Source organism: Grampus griseus (assembly GCF_964374135.1).
Source record: "Grampus griseus genome assembly, chromosome: 3".
Taxonomy (NCBI): Eukaryota; Metazoa; Chordata; class Mammalia; order Artiodactyla; family Delphinidae; genus Grampus; species Grampus griseus.
Window position 1 is genome coordinate 118,184,796 of NC_139019.1, and position 19,442 is coordinate 118,204,237.

The following is a 19,442-nucleotide window of genomic DNA, read 5'->3' on the forward strand; positions in this document are numbered from 1 at the left end:
TTAAAAGTTTTTTTAGCTTTTTTAAAGGAAACTGGCTCTTGATTTCTAGTATTCTTATTCACTGCTTTTAGCAGTTGCATTTTCACAAGTTTGGAAAATCTGCTCATGTTATTATAGAAATAGCATAAGAAGTATGAATTGAGGGTTATCTGCAGCCTTGGGGATCTTACACATGATTGATTGTTGATAGGAGATTCCTTTCAACACTTGTCCTTGTGAAGCAGAATTGCATTTTCAGATGTAATAGTATTTTAGAGTGTACATACTTAAAATCAGATCTGCTCAGTCATGCATGTGAGGGTGGATAGCATTAATGCTCTCAAGCACATTGGTCCAATTTCATTTTAGGTGAGAGTTAATTGAGGTGATCACAGTTATGTGATGTTGTAAGCTTTACAGCCATCTTGTCACCATTCAGCTCTGGCCAAAATGACTAGCTGAGTCGAGGGGGAGAAAAGGCAAATTATGCTGGGCATGAAAGGTAATTATTGGCTTATTAGCTTCACCATTATTGGGAAGGTTAAAATATCTTATTTTCTATGTATCAGTTAGGTTTAAGGTAATCCAAATGCCATTTTATATTTAGGACTTCACATTTTAGTGAAAATATTTAAGTAAGAATCTGTAATTGTGTTTGAATGGATCTCAGCAATTTCTGGCATATACCTTTTTAACACTGATTTTGTATTTCTCTTAGCAGGTTGCTTTAAATATTATTTAGCTGTACCTAATTACTGCTGTAGTTATTTCTAAGAAATGAACTTTTTTTCCCATGAGAAAAATATAGACTGACTTTCAAATGCTACAGTGATATTACAAAAGAATATTTAATAATGAAGGAAAATTCCACCGTGTAGTGAGTGAAAAAGGTTATAAGATGATTTGTATTCCCCCAGAAGGCTGGAAGGATATCTGAAAGATGGGATTGTGGTGGGTTTTATTTTCTTCTCTGTATTTTTGTCAGGTTTTCTCCTTGTGAGCCTAGGAATCTTAGAAAAAAGAATTTTTAAAAATCGCTGTGTGCTGTTTATTATTATGAAAATGTTACTTTTATGCTTGTCTTATGTATAGAGTATACTTTTTCCCCCCAGATTTGTATCTTGGTTTTTAAAGTGTCAAGCTTCCATTCATCCAAGACTTTTCATCTTGTGAGCCATCTGCAATCTGCGTAATAAGGCATTTATGAAGTGCCAGCTTGCGTGTTTAAATATTATGGAATTAAAAGTTGACTAAGTGCCTGTAGAGTGCTGCTTTGTTTGTCCTCGTTCCTTCGCATCTTGCCTTCCTTTTCTTCTTCCCCTTACTTTTAGTACCCAGCACAATTTGACGCATATAGTAAGTATTCACTAAATACCTGTTGAATGACTTCAATCCATGAGAATGTATTATGGTATTGATACAATATTAATTATATTAATTCAGAAAATAAGATAGTAGATAAAAGGCATTATCTTGAGATGGAAGAGATCACCTACTTCCAGAGACTTCTTAGGAAGCTTCTGAGAAGATGTAACTTGAGCCTGGCCTTGGAGGATAGGTAAGAGGTAGATGGGGGAGACCAGGACTTGGGAGAAGGGGTGGAGTTGGACTCTCATGATTTGTTGTTTCCCTGGGGAACTTGTTTCACTTCGTGGAATACATCACCTTCTCTGGCCAGGAGCTCTCCTGTTGCTCTACTTCCTCTACCTGGAATGCTCCCTTCTTCCCAGCTCCCCTCTCAGTTTAGGTAGTCTGTCCTAAGGGGAGTTTGAGTACCTCCCCTCTCCCCCAGTTAGGTTAGTTTCCCATGAATACGAGATTACTCTTTCATGACACATTTTGTAATCACATTTTAATCTTTTTAAATTTATTTTTCATATCTTTCAGATAGTTATACTTACATATAGGTTAGAGTCAGATCGATCTTACAGGCTTATTACCCAAAACAGCAGTCTCCTGCTTACTTACCTGCTTCTTAGCTCTTTCTTTTGCTGTTTCGCTGTTATCTGTGAAGGTAAAAAACATTTATAGGCTGTTACTTCTTGATTTTTCAGTTTTCAGGGTTTAAAAAAATTTTTTAATTGACTTACCACTAGGAGATTTAAGGATTTAGCTCTCTTTTACCACCCTCCCACAACTGCATGTACTCCCAGTTCCTGTCTCTCCATTTTTCTAGTATAGTTATATCCACAATGTAGTTAGATCAGTATTCAGTAATATGTTGTATGCTGTGGTTACTTTTCCTTGCCTGACAGTACCTTATTTTCCCTAGTTAACAACATTTTTTTTTGTTTGTCTGATTTTCTACGTATATATCATAAATTGCTTATAACATGAATTCACCCTCAGACTCTCACTTAATAATCTTAATGGTTTTTGGGGTTTGGTTTTTTTTTAAGATTTATTTATTTATTTATTTATTGGATGTGCTGGGTCTTCGTTGCTGTGCGCGTGCTTTCTCTAGTTGCAGTGAGCGGGGTCTACTCTTTGTTGTGGTGCGTGGGCTTCTCATTGCGGTGGCTTCTCGTTGCGGAGCACGGGCTCTAGGGGCGCGGGCTCAGTAGTTGTGGCTCGTGGGCTCAGTAGCTGTGGCTCGCAGGCTCTAGAGCTCAGGCTCAGTAGTTGTGGTGCACGGACTTAGTTGCTCCGTGGCATGTGGGATCTTCCCGGACCAGGGCTCGAACCTGTGTCCCCTGCATTGGCAGGTGGATTCTTAACCACTGTGCCACTAGGGAAGCCCCTCTTAATAGTTTTTTGATATTTTCAAACACATCAGTTATTTTATTGATTTCATTGTTAGGGTGGTGTGTGTGGCTCTTTCCTGGCTTTTTGACTTGTTCTAGAAGGCTGTTCTCAAGATCTGTTGTTTAGTTGTTATCCTAGGGATTTCCTTTTCCAACTTTTTAAATTGAAGCCCTTTCCCTTGATTCACATCTTTTTTTTTCTTGGTTTATTGTCTCATATCCATGGAACATACACTCCAGTATCTTTCTGAGGAAGAATGCATGGGGGTTAAAGTTTTGTGTTTTTTTAATCTTCACCCTTACTTCGACTTCTGGGTTGGAAACATTTTCCTTTAGAATTTTGAAAGCCATTTGTTGCATTGCCTTCTAGGTTCCACTATTAGGAAGACCGAAGCCAATTGTGATGTCTGATTCTTTAAATGTGGCCTACTTTCTCTGTTTCTCTGGAAGCCTTTAGGAGCTTCTTTATGTCCCCAGTGTTGTTAAATTTCACTATGTTGTACCTTGGTATAGATCTGTTTACATCTGTTGTGCTAGGCACTCAGTGGGTCCTTTTGGTCTAGAAGCTTAATGTCCGTTAGTTCTGGGAAATTTTAAAAAGTGTTTGATATTTTTTCTCTGCTTTAATTTTTTTTTCCTTCTCTCCTTGGATCTTGGATCTTTTATACTGATTCTTTAAAATTGTTTATTTATTTAATTTTTAAAATTTTATTTATTTGTCTGCGCTGTGTCTGAATTGTAGCACGTGGGATCTAGTTCCCCCACCAGGGATCAAACCCAGGCTCCATACATTGGGAGTACGGAGTCTTAACCATTGGACCACCAGGGAAGTCCCTTAAAATTTTTTTAACCTCTTCTCGTATTTTCACCTGTTTTTCTCTACTTTCTATGAGAGATTCTCAATTTTATATTCTAACTCTTTGATAAAATTTTAATAATCTGTTATTTTTAATTTTCAAAAACTCTTTAATTGGCCCTACCCCCTATTTTAGTAGCACACTGTCCTCGTGTTATGGTTTTAATTTTTTTTCTCTTATTTCTCTGAGATTACAGAAAGTTTTTTTCTTTCTTTTTAAAGTTTACACCTTCCTGCGTAGTTCTTTCCTCCGTGTTGCATTTATTCTCTTTGCTTTGGTCTTTTATGACCTTTTAGTTAGAAGTATGTGGTGGTCTTTGTCTGCTTGGTTAAGAGTGCACAATCAGTAAAGCAGTTTGGAAGCTCAGGACGCTTGATGGAACTTCTTGTGGGGGCTTCTTGCCTTCTAATCTAACTAGGCTGTTTCTTTGTGTGACAGTGTTTTTAAATCTTTCTTCTTGGGCTGGTCAGTTTCCCCAGAGAATAGGCCTGACTGTTACTGTTCTGGGAGCTGATTGGCGGAGGAATACTGGGATATCTCAAGGTTTAGTACATAAACCTCTCACTTAATCACTCTTTTCTGATATGTTGTTCTTTCTCCTAAGCTCTGGTGTCTCCAGTCCAGACCTCTCCACCTCAGTCTCTCCAGAGAGAGTCTTCTAATGGGGATTCCCGGAGCTGTGTTTGTTTAACTGGGTCTCTGGGCTTCCCTGGTGGCGCAGTGGTTAAGAATCTGCCTGCCAATGCAGGGGACACTGGTTCGAGCCCTTGTCCGGGAATATCCCACATGCCGCGGGGCAACTAAGCCCGTGCGCCACAACTACTGAGCCTGTGCTCTAGAGCCCGTGAGCCACAACTACTGAGCCCACATGCCACAGCTACTGAAGCCTACGCACCTAGAGCCTGTGCTCCGCAACAAGAGAAGCCACCTCAATGAGAAGCCCACACCCTGCAACCAAGAGTAGCCCCCGCTCGCTGCAACTAGAGGAAGCTCACGCGCAGCAACAGAGACCCAACTCAGCCATAAATAAATGAATGAATGAATGAATAACTGGATCTCCAACTTCCCTTTCTGCTTTTAAATCTCATTTTCACTGTTATTTCTGCTGGTACCTGCTACCACTGATTCTTGAGCCTTTAGAGGGTATAGTGCAAGACAGGTTGATTTTCTGCTTTCTGGGTTAGGATTCAGGTTTCTTGGGTCTGCTGTGTACATTGTTTCCTGTCTTCCTGCTTCTAACTTGCGGGATTTTATTGCTGCTTCGTCTCCTGTTAATCGATTTTGAATTTTTTTTGGCCTCAAATTTAATAAAACTTTAATAACATTTACATTTGAGAGGATTTTGGAAGGTATAAGAGGCAAATGTGTGTGTTTAATCTTCAGCTGGAAAATTATGATTGTAATTACTTCTTTTGATGGTCTTTTCTTTGGTAAGCTCTAGACTTAGAGAGGTAAAAAACATCAGTCATGGCCTGACATGTTCTTTGAGTGGTGTTAATTATAAAATGCAAGCAATTATACACTTGCATATTGGAACATTCTCTGATAGGGTGAAGGGACAGATATGAAATGCTTAATGAATCTCCCTCTTGGTTCTCGTTCTTGCAGGAGAAGGGGACCTCATGACCAGGCCTAAGTTAAGGCAGCCTCTTGAATAGAATACCTTTCCCCATCCGTAATCTCTGTCTCAGTATGCTGTATTCCAGGCATCATCATCATCATCACATAATAATAATAATAATGAGCAAGCATAGCTGAGAGAGCTCTGGTAGCTCATGGGGCTAGCAGAGCCAAGCAGGCTGCAGTCAGCATGAGTCTCTGGATTCTAGGCATGTCTGTCACTTTCTGGGGCTGTACATTTGACTGTACTATCTTATTATTATTATTATTTTTGAAATTATAATCATGCTTATTTTTCAAAAATATTTCTTTATTTTTGTCTGCATCGGGTCTTAGTTGCGGTGCGCGGGCTTCTGTCTGGTTGTGGCATGTGAGCTCAGTAGTTGTGGCGTGTGGCCTTAGTTGCCCTGTGGCATGTGAGATCTTAGTTCCCTGACCAGGGATCGAACCCATGTCCCCTGCATTGGAAGGCAGATTCTTAACCACTGGACCACCGGGAAGTCCCTTTACTATCATTTTAATGTAGAATATTCCATTTTTTGGATATGCCAATTGGTAGTTTTTAGAAGGGAAAACTTTCTAGGAATTAGTGTGATCAATCAAAATACCAATTTTCCTTCGTATGTACCACAAACATTTACTGAATACCTATTTGTACCCAATACACTATGCTAAATGTTTTATTTCCTAAGAGCTGAAGGTTGGAGAGGTCTGTTTCTCTTTTTTGTTTCTCATACTCTTGTTACCAGTTCTTTTTAAACTAGGTAACTCTGGAACCATAGTGTTGATGTATGTAATGCATAGTACTTTATGAAGCATGAAGTAGTGATGGGGATGCCACCTGCTGTTGATCACTCATGGAATCATCATCACTGTCCCTTCCACAGATACAGCAGTCATCTGCATGTGGCTCCATACCTAGCCTTATATTATTTGGTGATTTGTAAAGTAATATGAATAAGATAAATGTGAACTAGTAAGTCAAGATGGCATTAAGATTAGCTGCCATTTCTTCAGGTAGGTTTCTGTTAAAGCTATACCTCCATGCTTGCTTGAGTCAACATGTGCTAATAAGGTATCCATGATATGCCACTCACTGTTAAGTGCTGGGGTGAATACAGCAGTGAACCATATGAAGGTCCCAGTCTGCAGAGGGCTCACAGTCTACACTGTTAACCCAGCAAGGGCTCGTGTGCCTGTGGCACAGAAAGCCAAACTCTGGCAGTGGGTATTTGCAGCAAAATAAGGGTTTATTTGAAGATGCCAAGCAAGGAGCACCGGGCAGCTTATGCTCAAAAGACCCAAACTCTCTGATGGCTTTCAGGCAAGGGTTTTTTTTTTTTTGGCTGCGTTGGGTCTTTGTTGCTGCACGCGGGCTTTCTCTAGTTGCGGAGAACAGGGGTTACTCTTCTCATTGCGGAGGCTTCTCTTGTTGCGGAGCACGGACTCTACGTGCACAGGCTTCGGTAGTTGCAGCACATGGGCTCAGTAGTTGCGGCACACGGGTGCTAGAGCATGCAGGCTTCAGTAGTTGCAGCCTAGGAGACTAAAGCTTTTCTTTCTGCAAACAAGAAACAAAGGACAGGCTTCCCTGGTGGCGCAGTGGTTAGGAATCCGCCTGCCAATGCAGGGGACACGGATTTGAGTCCTGGTCCAGGAATATCCCACATGCTGCAGAGCAACTAATCCCGTGTGCCACAGCTGCTGAGCCTGTGCTCAAGGGCTTGCGAGCCACAACTACTGAAGCCTGTGCGCCTAGGGCCTGTGCTCTGCAACAAGAGAAGCCACCGCAATGAGAAGCCCGCACACCGCAACGAAGAGTAGCCCCCGCCCATAGCCCTCGCTCACCGCAACTAGAGAAAGCCCGCGCACAACAACGAAGACCCAACACAGCCAAAAATAAATAAAATTTTTTTAAAAAAAGAAACAAAGGACAAGAAGAGCCTTTTGTACCTGGGAAGGCCCTACAGGGTCCTGTTTGGTTTCATTTCCCCCTTTTCTTTGATAGCCCTCAATCCTGAGAGGAACAGGGGCAGAACCAGAAATGAAATAAAGTTTTGGAGGAGATTAATCATAGACTGAGCAGGGGAACTCAGTTTTAGGGGGACGCGGTTTCACGAATCCTCTGCCAGTCTCCTTTTCTCCCCTTCTGGAACTGTTAGTGAGTATGATTTACATACAGAAACATGCACAAATCATAAATGTGTATTGTAGTTCAGTGAATTTTCACAAGCTGAACATGCACGTTAACTAGTACCCAGATCAAGCAACAGCATTACTAACACTCCAAAAGCTCCCTTCATGTGCCCTTCCAATTGTGCCCATGCCCTGGGTGACCACTCAGCTGGCAGACTAGGTTTGCCCGGTTTTGCTCTTTACATAAGTGTAATCGTACAGTAAATGCTCCTTTGTCTGGTTTCTGTTGCTCAGCATTATGTTTATGAGATTCACCCTTGCTGTTGTGTGTTGTTACAGTTTATTCATTCACATGGCTGTATAATATTCCATTGTGTGAAGTTGTAATTTAGTTACCCATTCTGCTCTTGATGGGCATTTGGGTAGTTTCCAATTTTATGAATACTGTTGCTTTGAACATCCTGGTATGTCTTTTGGTGAACATGTGTGTTTCTGTCAGGATGTATAACTAGAGTATAATTGCTGGGTCATACAGTATGTATGAATTCATCTTTAGTAGATATTGCTAAACAGTTTTCTGAAGTGGCTCTGCAAATTTACATTCCCAGTATGAGAGTTCTGGTTGTTATGTACCCTCAACAACATTTGGTATTTTCTGCTTTTTTATTTTAACTATTATCTGTGGTTTTAATTGGCATTTCTGTGATGACTATTGAAATGCAGCACTTTTTAAATATGTTTAACAGCCATTTGGCTATCTTCTTTTGTGAAGTGTCTATTCAAGACTTTTGCCCATTTTTCTGTTCGGTGTTTTCCTTTTTGTTACGGCTTTTTAGAAGTTTTTTTTTTTAATGTATTCTGGATATGAGTCCTTGGCCAGAAAATATGTCTTCTATTCTGGGTTGTCTTTTCATTCTCTCAGTAGGGTCTTTTGAATGAATAAAAGTTCTTAATTTGAGAAGCACATGTGGGTGAACATCTTCATGTCCTTGTGCACAAAAAAGCTAACGATAAATGAAGAAATTGATAGTTCACTTTTGAAGATCTGTAAGATGGATATGTACTACTTCTGCAGGAACTTGCTGATAAAAATATGCCATCCCTTGTGATGACCCAAACACTAAGCTGACCACAGAGTAGAAAATACTGACATATGAAAAACAAGTAGAGCCCAGAAGAAACCAGTAACTGTACCTAAGAAAGAATTTCCTTTGGCATTTTATTATAATGGTATATAGGAATAGTGCTTCTGTCAGTAGATTTAATGGAAAAGTTATTTTGTCCATGTTGACAAATGTTGATCTTAATAATTGTACATAAAGCATCATTTAACAAATTTCATCAAGTTAACTTTTTAATATCCCAAATTATCAGCCTAAATAATACTATTATGGCTTAAAATAGCAACCAGTCTTTCTAGTAAATTAATGAAAAAATGGAAGTGTTCTTTCAGGAATATTAAGGGGTAATAGTCAAATTGGTGTGATTGTGGCATGTAATAGTGCCTGGTAAAATTTCATTGAATGAAATCATTCAAATTTCTGACTATCCATGAGGAATGCTGTTGTGGGCTATTGCAGAAGAAAAGGCAATGGAGAGAATGGAAAGCATGAATCACAACATATTTACATCTAATTCTATTCCTGTACGTTATGTATCTACATTAATAGCATTTACTTTTATTTTTCGCTGCACCGGGTCTTAGTTGTGGCATGCGGGATCTAGTTCCCTGACCAGGGATCGAACCCGGGCCCCCTGCATTGGGAGCATGGAGAGTCTTAACCACTGGACTACCAGGGAAGTCGCCACATTTACATTCTAAATACTCTTTCTGCAGTACAGCTGTTTTTCAGAAAAGTTGTACAAATCAAACTAATTTAAATATATTGCTAGATAGGCATGTAGTTTGATGATAGCCTTGCATTGTACTGATTTAAAAGGGTTGACTTCTTTTGTAATTTTAATATTGCATTATATAATTGTTTTACCAGTCAGGATTTTAGGAGAGACATATATATGTATGTATGGTATATATGTATCTTAAATATATGTATCTTTATATATATGTCTTTATATGTGTACATTTACACATACATGTATATGTGTGTATTAGTGTGTATATGTGTGTATAAAATCTTAATGGAGACTAGAAATGTTCTGCATGCCAAGTCCAAAATCCTTTCAGTTCTGTTGTGAGTTTATAAATAGGAACAGATAATTGTAAAAAATTGTTCTTGAAATTTAAAAGAACCATTGAATAGATGCCAGTTGTAGTCCACGTTCTGTTGGGACAATTCTTTTTTCATAAAGTGTTGCTTAATATATCCTTTTAAGTGGTGAATAATTAGGAGTTCAGTTTTGCTTTCATGATGATATTTTAGAGCTTTAACGTATCTTAGACGAGGACAACATGTAGGGTTTTAAAAACACAAACAGTATTTACCACTCATGGACTAGATTTTATGTAAACTATTTTAAAATGAATCTGATCTAGCTCCTATTTTCATATTGTTTATTCTGTAAACAAAAGATGAACTGTCCTGTCAGAGGCAAGGGGAACAAGCCAGGTGTTCAGTCTCCAGCTCAACTTGCCTTTGCTAGGACGTTTAATTCCTTCTCCAAGTGGGTTCTGGAGCGCTGAACTAAGAACTGAGTTTTCTTATGGAACCAAAAAGTGGAGAAGAGGTAAGAATCAAGTCATGGATTGGTTAGTACATAGTTGGATGCTACTTCTTAAAACATGTTATGTTCAGGGGCAGAGAGACTTACCTATTTGAAAACCATGTGATTGTTCCTTATTTCCCCAATCTTTATAAAATCATGAAGCATGGCAAGGGATGGGGGGGCACTTATCATTAACCTGGAAGGTTCTTGGCTGTAGATTTTGCTGAAGCTAGGTGACAGAAAACACTGGGCACCATTTACTTGACAGTGCCTTGGTGAAGCCATCAGTAGTGAAAATACTTGGATGTAAGATGTGGATCCCAGGGGTTGGCAGGTTGATGGCAGCTTTCTGGTGCCACCCAGAAATCTCACAATGCCACTGTCATAGCCATAGTTGGCTAGTTTAGTGCCTTCATGGATGAGGAGTTATTTCTCCTAGTGCCTTGGCTTCTTAATGAAGTTGGAGTTGGTGATGAGTGGCTACTATCTTCTTGCCTTCCTCTTTTCTCTCTGGATGGTATGCCTTCACTTGTTATTTGGACCTCAGGTGAAAAAAAGAAGAAAAACCATCAAATTGGTGATCATAGTTTGTAGCATTTGCTCTCATTTCTAAGGACTAACATAAATACTGAGTTAGAATATTTTCCCTCCTTCCAAACCAGATTATATTCATCAGTTGTTCTTATGTATGTTAACGGTGGTAACCACAAACATCTTTAAATAGAAAACTTTACAAACTGCTGGCCTTTCTGAGGAGGTTTACTGTAGTATACTTTTCACCTCTTATTGCCATTGTCTTTTTAAAGCATTATTCTAATTACTTTGCTTTGGTGAATTTTGATTTTTAATTGTGTTTTCATTTTGCTATTAAGAGGATTTGCATTTATCTTTTCTCTCTGCCATGAGAGCTGCTGTTGGGGATAGTCTAAATCCGGTGGTTGTTTGTTTTTAAAGTTATCTTTAGATAAACAAAGTAGAAAAAAATCATGATGTTTATTCTCAGCTCTTAAAACAGATTGTTTGTCAAACTATCTTTTAATTTCTTGATCCTAATATTTTTCTTTTCAGGAAAGGAGAATATTAAGGAATTTTTTAAAAATCATGATGAGGTTATAATTCATTGTGTTATTTTTCTTTTTTCTTTTTATCCATTCATATATATGTGTTCCGTGTTAAGCTCTGGAGATATTTATGGGATCAGGACCTATCCCCTCCCATTAAAGGACATAGACATTGATTTAGCAAGGAAATACTGATTTGGAATAGTCAGTTTTCAGTGTCATTTTAAATGAAATGTGCATTATACAGATTTGCAGTTTTAGAAAATACTCTTTTTTTGAGATGTAATCCACATACCATAAAATTCATCTTTTTAAAGTGTACAATTCAGTGATTTTTACTGTGTTCACACGGTTTTGCAACCATTGCCACTGTCTAATTCCAGAACATTTGAATCACTCCCAAAAGAAACATGACACTATTAGCAGTCCGTCACTCCCCTTTCTTCCCTTCCCCAGCACCTGGCAACCACCAGTCTACTTTCTGTCTCTCTTGGATTTGCCGTTTCTGGAGACATTATATAAGTGGAATCATACAGTATGTGGCGTTTTGTGACTGGTTCCTTTGCTTAGCATAATAACGTTTTCAAGGTTGACCCAGGTTTTAGCACGTATCAGTACTTTACCGCCATTTTTTTGTTGTTGTTAGGTTGATTTATTCCTATCCATCCTTTTGTATGGATATATCATATTTTGTTTATCCATTCATCATTTGATGAACCATTTGACTATTGTAAATAATGCTGCTATGAACATTCATATATAAGTTTTTCTGTGAAAATTTGTTTTCATTTCTCTTGAGTATATGTCTAGGAGTGGAATTGCTGGATCCTTTTATAACTCTGTGTTTAACTTTTTTTTGAGAAACAGCCAAACTGTTTTCCGCAGTGGCTGTACTACTTGACATTCCTACCAGCAGTGTGTGAGGGTTCTAACTGCTCCACATATTCAACATTTGATTTTTTTCCTTTTTTTTTTTTTTTACGCGAGCCTCTCACTGTTGTGGTCTCTCCCGTTGCGGAGCACAGGCTCCAGACGCGCAGGCTCAGCGGCCATGGCTCACGGGCCCAGCCGCTCCGCGGCATGTGGGATCTTCCCGGACCGGGGCACGAACCCGTGTCCCCTGCATCGACAGGCGGACTCTCAACCACTGCGCCACCAGGGAAGCCCCCCTTTTTTCCTTTTTTTTTTTTTTTATGGCCATATTCATTCGTGTGACGAGGTAGCTTGTGGTTTTGATTTGCATTTCTTTTTTTTTTTTAATTAATTTATTTTTGGCTGCATTGGGTCTTCCTTGCTGTGTATAGGCTCTCTCTAGTTGCGGTGAGCGGGGGCTACTCTTTGCTGCGGTGCACGCGCTTCTCACTCTGGTGGTTTCTCTTGCTGAAGAGCATGGGCTCTAGGCACGCGGGCTTCAGTAGTTGTGGCGCATGGGCTCAGTAGTTGTAGTGTACGGGCTTAGCTGCTCCGTGGCATGTGGGATCTTCCCGGACCAGGGCTTGAACCCGTGTCCCCTGCATTGGCAGGCGGATTCTTAACCACTACACCACCAGGGAAGCCCCTGATTTGCATTTCTTGATGACTAATGATGTTGAGCGTCTCATGTATACTGGCCATTTGTATATCTTCTTTGGAGAAATGTCTATTAAAATTAGATTGTCTTTTTATTGTTGAATTTCTCTTTGTCAAAATTACCTTTAGCAGAGAACTATTCTTTTTTTTTCTTTTTTTTTTTTAAATTTATTTCTGGTTGTGCCGGGTCTTAGTTGAGGTAGGTGGGCTCCTTAGTTGTAGCTCACCAACTCCTTTAGTTGCGGCACACATGCTCCTTAGTTGTGACATGCGAACTCTTAGTTGTGGCATGCATGTGGGATCTAGTTCCCTGACCAGGAATCGAACCCGAGCCCCCTGCATTGGGAGGTGGATTCTTAACCACTGCGCCACCAGGGAAGTCCCAGGAGAACTATTCTTGAATGTAAAGAATTTGGTGGTGGTAGAATATTTTATAGTCAATATACTATATACAATTAAAAATCTACAAACAGGTAGTTGCCAGAGGGAAGGTGGGTTGGGGGGCAGGTGAAATAGGTGAAGGGGATTAAGGGGTACAGAGTTCCAGTTTTAAAATATAATAAGTAAGTCACGGGGTTGTAATGTATAGCATAGGGAAAACAGTAAGTAGTGCTGTAACAACTTTGTATGGTGATGGATGGTAACTAGATACGGTGATGATCATTTTGAAATGTATATGAATATTGAATTACTATAATGTATACCTGAAAGTAATATCATATGATATTGAATGTCAATTATACTTCAGTTACAAAAAAAACTATAGTCTATATACAATAGAAAATTTATAGTCCTCACAAACTTCAGCTGTTTCTGAACAACACAGTAAAATAGCATACTCAGTTGTTTACCTAAAGAAATGTGCTTGTTTACTTTCTGGTAATGATACTGTCTCATTTGGTGGGATTTAAAGAGTACACAGAAATAGTGGGTTGGTAATGAGAGGTTTAAAAAATTGCATTTTAAGTAAAAGTTTTAGAAATTAACTCTAAAATTAGAAGTGGTAAATAGCACTTAAAGCTAAAGTTTAGGCTTTTCTGAGACTGTTACTAACTTAAAGAAGTGATTTAAAACTTACCAGAATTTTCTTGCCGTTTAAATAGGACTCACCCAAGAAAAAAATGAGTGGTGAAAATACTTGTAACTTTATGGACTTATCGGATAAGTTCAGCATTATTTTCCACATATTTGTTTGTGTGAATTATGAGGCATATTTTGATACCTCTTCTCATGGATTTATGAGTTTTTGGCTTTTCTCTTTGTTGTTTAGTAGGTTTTCTTGTTGTTCTCCCATTCTTAGTAAATAGAATCCAAGAATGACTTTTACGTAAGTGCCTTTAGGTACTGCCGTCCTGTACAGTTGTAAATGTTGACCCTTACTTAGGCTTAATCCTAGCCCTTGCTCTTCCGTTGCTTAAAAACAGCTTATTTCTAAATTGGAGAACATCTTTAGAACTACTTATGGGAGGGCAATGAGGAAGCCTTCTTACTGGGGTGGGAGCTCAAATAAGAATTTAAACCTGTAGGGTTTACGTGTCTTTAAACTTGTTAATTCAAGTTTTCTTCTGTTAGAACTGGAGCTATGTATGATTTCTATATGGGAGATTCTGTTGTCCAACTAAAACACCATATACTTATTTCTAATAGCAACAATATGGATAGGATACGGAGGAAGGAAAAACATCCTTTATTTTAGATGTGCTGTATTTCACAGGCTACATCTAGAGGACAAAGCATTTTAGTACTTATTTGTAGGTAATTTTTTTTTTCAACCTGAGGGCGATCAAGGCTAAGAAGTACCATAGGAGATTGTGACATATTTATAAAATGGGAATGTGGAAGAGTTTTAGGGTTCTTCTGGGGAGCCATAACAGAGTCTGCTCAGAGTATAAGGAGGAACGCAGGTAATCAGGAAAGTGGGAGTAAGGGCACTGTCCGGGGAGTGGCAAAGAGAAAGACCATCTGAATTTTCACATGATTGAATTATTCCTTTGTCAGCAGTGGAGACATACTTTTGTATTAAACTCAGTAGTTTATATGGCATGTATAGGTAATTGTATAATTCTGTTTGGAAAAGCCACAGTTTAAATCTTATTTGGAGATAAGTAAAATTGATGAGAATTGTTAAAAAAAATTATGTGACTGAGAAGAATCCAGAGCCGCGAAGGTATTTATTATCTGTCACAATTACACAATCAAAGGACCACCCCCCCACCCCCCGCAGTAGGGAGAGAGCAGAAAGTCCCACCACTTCTCAGATTTGTCTCTCAGTATCCCCTACAACCAGGGATCTGTAACAGGTAGGTTGCACTCAAGCTTCCACTGACCCAGTTGCTAGAAGAGACTGGGCATCTTTCCAACGCCAGCCCCAAATTGACAGTGACACTTATTGTCTTAGCCTTGGGAGAGCCTGAGGATCCCTGAACCCCTGGGATATGGCAGGGAGGGCTGCACAGGAAAGGTTCCCAAGGACAGAAAAGGAGAACCTTAAAAATACATTTTGGGGGACTTCCCTGGTGGTCCATTGGGTAGGACTCCGCGGTCCCAATGCAGGGGGCCCGGGTTTAATCCCTGGTCAGGGAACTAGATCCTGCACGCGTGCCACAACTAAGGGTTCGCATGCTGCAACTAAAGAAGCCCGCATGCTGCAACTAAAAGATACTGCATGCCACAACTGAGACCTGGTGCAGCCTAAGTAAATTTAAAAAATAAAGAAATATTTTAAAAAATACATTTTGGAACCAGGTAACCAATTTCATAGCCTTATAGGTAAGGCCCACTCTAGTTCTAGTCCTCCCCACCTTTCCCCTCCCCCCCGCCCCTGTTAGTGAGTGTCTGGCTTGTTTGGCTGGCAGAGCCAAATTAATGGCAATAGATGCCCCCAAAGTGTAAAAAGATGTATAGTTAGGGCTTCTGTTATATAACAAGTTATTATTCACACAGATGGTGGTCACTAAATACTTCTTGAAGGTGATTGCCTCTTTCCCTCCCACATCGTAGTGTTTCATTTTAAACACCTTTCTTGGTGGAGCCTAAATTTATCACCAGCATTATAGAAAACACCAGAGTTGGGAACCCTGTAGAGTGAGGTCCTGGGATCATCCCAGTATGTGGGGAGCCTCCATAATCATAGTGGGTGTTTTTTGTTGGTTATGTTTTTTCAGTTAGAAATAATATTAGTATGATTAATTACTAATTATTAATAATAATATGATTCTGAAGTGGTGAATTTTAATGGAGTAAAAATTTTCATCTGGAAATGTTTCTTTTTTCCTCATCAAAGAGAAAATGGGGGTTTCTGAGCCAATTGGAATTTCTTTGCTTTGTTATCTGTTACCCTGGTGTGGAATGATCAAATTTCACATTTCCAGGTTGCTAGGAGACAGGCAACCTATCTTGTAGATACAGGCATTAAAACTCCATTATGCTTTATTTCTTAGAATTCTGTATTTCTTAGAATTCTCATGCTTTCTTTCTAAAACCTAAATTATGCAGAGGTAACATGATTATTTGACCAAGCTCAGGAGATGAAAGAATTATCAAATCAAAAGTATCAAGCTGGAAAAAAACAATATCAAGCAGGGTTTAAATAAAGAACGTGACTGGCTACAGTAAGTTAAGGCAACATTCTTGAAAGTGAGTCTGTATTTGCCTCTGCTTTTGCTGCTGACTCTTTTTGCTGCTTTTTGCAACTTTTTTTTTGCTGCTTTTTTGTACTTTTTGCAGCACACAAGAGTGGTTAGGTAGGAGTAGGCTGAGAATACCCTGTCTAGAGAGCTACAGATGATGTTAAAAGTATTCCAAGTGAACATGGCCCCAGGAACTCTATTTAAATAATTTACTGATTTGGTCTCCCAGGAACATTTGGATTTACTGTAGCTATTTTGTCCTTTCCTTTCTTTTGAAAGGAAAATTCATCTTATGTTACAATGCACTTATTTTGGGAATGCCTTAGGTTTAACATTAGATAACTAGGGTTCAAAAAAATGTGCCCAGATGGTAGATGTTGATGAAAATTTGGGAGAAGAATTCATTTGAAGTTGAATGCTTGGCAGTATTAATCAGAAAGGTTTTGTTGGCTTCCGATTTTGAATAGCATAGAGATTGGAGGGTGAGATATTACTTTAATATCTACTTCATGTTAGGACAGGTCAGGCTTTTCTCTTTTTCTGTTTCAATTCAGGATAGAGTTCTTTGCAGCAGTTGGTTTAGAGGGGTTTGTATTTTACAACTGGCTCAATTGGCTCTATATATCTTGATGTTACACAGCTGGGACGCAGACCCCCAAGTCAGTTACACTGATAAATACTCTGTTAGTACTTTACAGATTGACTCCCATTCTCAGCCACTTCATCTTTTTTTTTAATGTTTTTAATTTTTTCTTTAAAATTCCTTTGTAAAATATAGACACAGAAAGCTACATAAATCATATATATTTATATAACATTTACTAAACATTAATGGAGTTGACATTCACAAAACCAGCACCCAGACCAGGTAATAATACTTCCATCACCTCTGAAGCGTATTCCCATCTGCCCATCAATAGACTGACTCTTAGCCAGTTCATCTTTTAAATGAGCTGTAGTCGTGACAGTGGAAAAATTAAATCACATGTCTTTGTTTATGAAGATGAGTTGCATAGACTATATAGACTGGCAGTGGTAGGAAGACACTTTCAGTGTCAGTTATCTAAAGTAACTGGAGCTGTAGATTTGACTAGTGAGAAAGTTACTGAGATATGGAAGAGGAAGATGTATTGACAGAGGTTATATGTAGAATTAGGTGGAATTTTATGTTTTTGTAAATATCTCAATTATTTAAGATAATTTCTATGCACAAACTGGATATAATGGTAAACTTTGGTTTTACTGTGATTTGTCTTTGCCTTAACAGATTGTTATTATTAGATTATTTTTCTAATGGAAAAAATTAAGTGGTAAATGTTCATTACAAGAAATTAGAACATACATATACACAAGGAAAAAATCCCCTCTAATTGCATCTCCTGAGATAACCAGTGTAAACTGTAGATGTTTATCTTTATAGACCTGCTTTCCATCACATATCTGTCTTTCAAAACCAAGTTATATGATTCATACGGTTTGGTAAACTTAGCTTTTTTCATGTAACAGTACAGCACGAATATCTGTTCAAGTCATCGAATTTTCTTCATTTTCATTTTTGTGGTTACTTAGTAATCCTTTGTGAGATGAACTGTAGTTTATTTAATAAGTCCCCAATGATTGGTATTTAGGTTGTTCCTAATTTTTGCTGCAATAGCATTTATGGCTACCTTTTTTGCCTCTGTCTGATTACTTCCTTAGGATAAACTCCTGGGAGTAGAATAATTCGCAATGGATTTGCTCATTTTAAGGCTTTTGAAACACATTGCACAATAGCTTTCCAGAAAGGCTATTCCAGTTTTCAGGTTTTCCTCTGTCTAATTGGCTTTATGATTGCATTAAAATGTGAAATTTTTATTTAGTTGCAGAATGAAGAAGAGCCTGGAGAGCCGGAACAAGCTGCAGGGGACGCTCCTCCACCTTATAGCAGCATCTCTGCAGAGAGTGCAGGTAGGTAACAGGGTGAGGTGGCTGCTGAGCTCTTGAAATGCATCAGCCAGAGGCTTTTGTCTGCTATGTATTTGTTGGTGTTTGTGTTTGCTTCAGCTTTCCTTAAGAAATCTTTGACATTAGTTTTAGTTTGTAGTCTGCGGTGAAAAAAAGTCACTGTTCTGAAAAACAGATAAAACCCCATTCCAATGTGGCTTTCTTACGGAACTCAGTTTCATCCCAAGAGACTCTTAATATAAAGGAGGTAGAATTCAGGAACCAGGTGATCACCTGCTTTTTCTGTTGCTGTTCTTTTTGTAGTTTGCTCATTAGTTGTTTTGCCTTTTTTTTTTTAAACCAAATCCTGTTGTTTTAATCATTTTTTTTTTTAGATGTTGGGGGTAGGAATTTATTAATTAATTTATTTATTTTTGCTGTGTTGGGTCTTCGTTTCTGTGCGAGGGCTTTCTCTAGTTGTGGCGAGCGGGGGCCACTCTTCATCGCGGTGCGCGGGCCTCTCACTATCGCGGCCTCTCTTGTTGCGGAGCACAGGCTCCAGACGGCGCAGGCTCAGTAGTTGTGGCTCACGGGCCTAGTTGCTCTGCGGCATGTGGGATCCTCCCAGACCAGGGCTCGAACCCGTGTCCCCTGCATTAGCAGGCAGATTCTCAACCACTGCGCCACCAGGGAAGCCCCCTGTTTTGCTTTTTGATTCTAGTACCTGTGACCTGGAATATAGTATGTTAGATTTCTTTTATGCTAATAAATTCTTAATAAAAAAACTAGAAGTCTCCCAACTCTTTCATTTTGTTTCTCATAGTTTAAAACCATCCTTAATTAACCTTTCATCTTCCCATCTTATACCAGATTATCTTTATAATTTGCACACGCATGTTTAGAAGGGGTGGGGGAGAAGAAAGAAAATTGCAGTAGTTCAGGACTTTTGGTAATTAGATCTTTATGATAACCAGTTCTACTTTAATTACTGAAAATTGACCAGTTTTGATGGAACCTCTTCCATATTCTCTGAAACAATTGTGGCAGAGTGGCAAGTACATGGCTGATGGTTAGAAATAAGAGTGGTGCACACATGTTGGCAGGGGGATAAAAGGCACAAGTCACTATTTTGTATACTCATTTTACCTGTTTTAATTTGTGGTGTATAAATTTGGACAGTCTAACAAATATTGGATTTTTGTTTGTTTTGAATGTATTAAATAAAATGGAAAAGATTGTCGTTAAACTTTTCATGGAAAC

At 38.8% G+C, this 19,442-nt stretch overlaps 1 protein-coding gene across 1 annotated transcript in view; it reads left to right on the top strand.

Moving 5' to 3' along the window:
- NDFIP1 (Nedd4 family interacting protein 1) overlaps positions 1-19,442 on the top strand; it is a 50,670-nt gene that overhangs the window by 11,769 nt on the left and 19,459 nt on the right. The window contains exon 2 of the mRNA XM_082651257.1: positions 18,119-18,206. Coding sequence (XP_082507383.1) covers positions 18,119-18,206 — 88 coding nt within the window. The remainder of the gene's footprint in view (positions 1-18,118; positions 18,207-19,442) is intronic.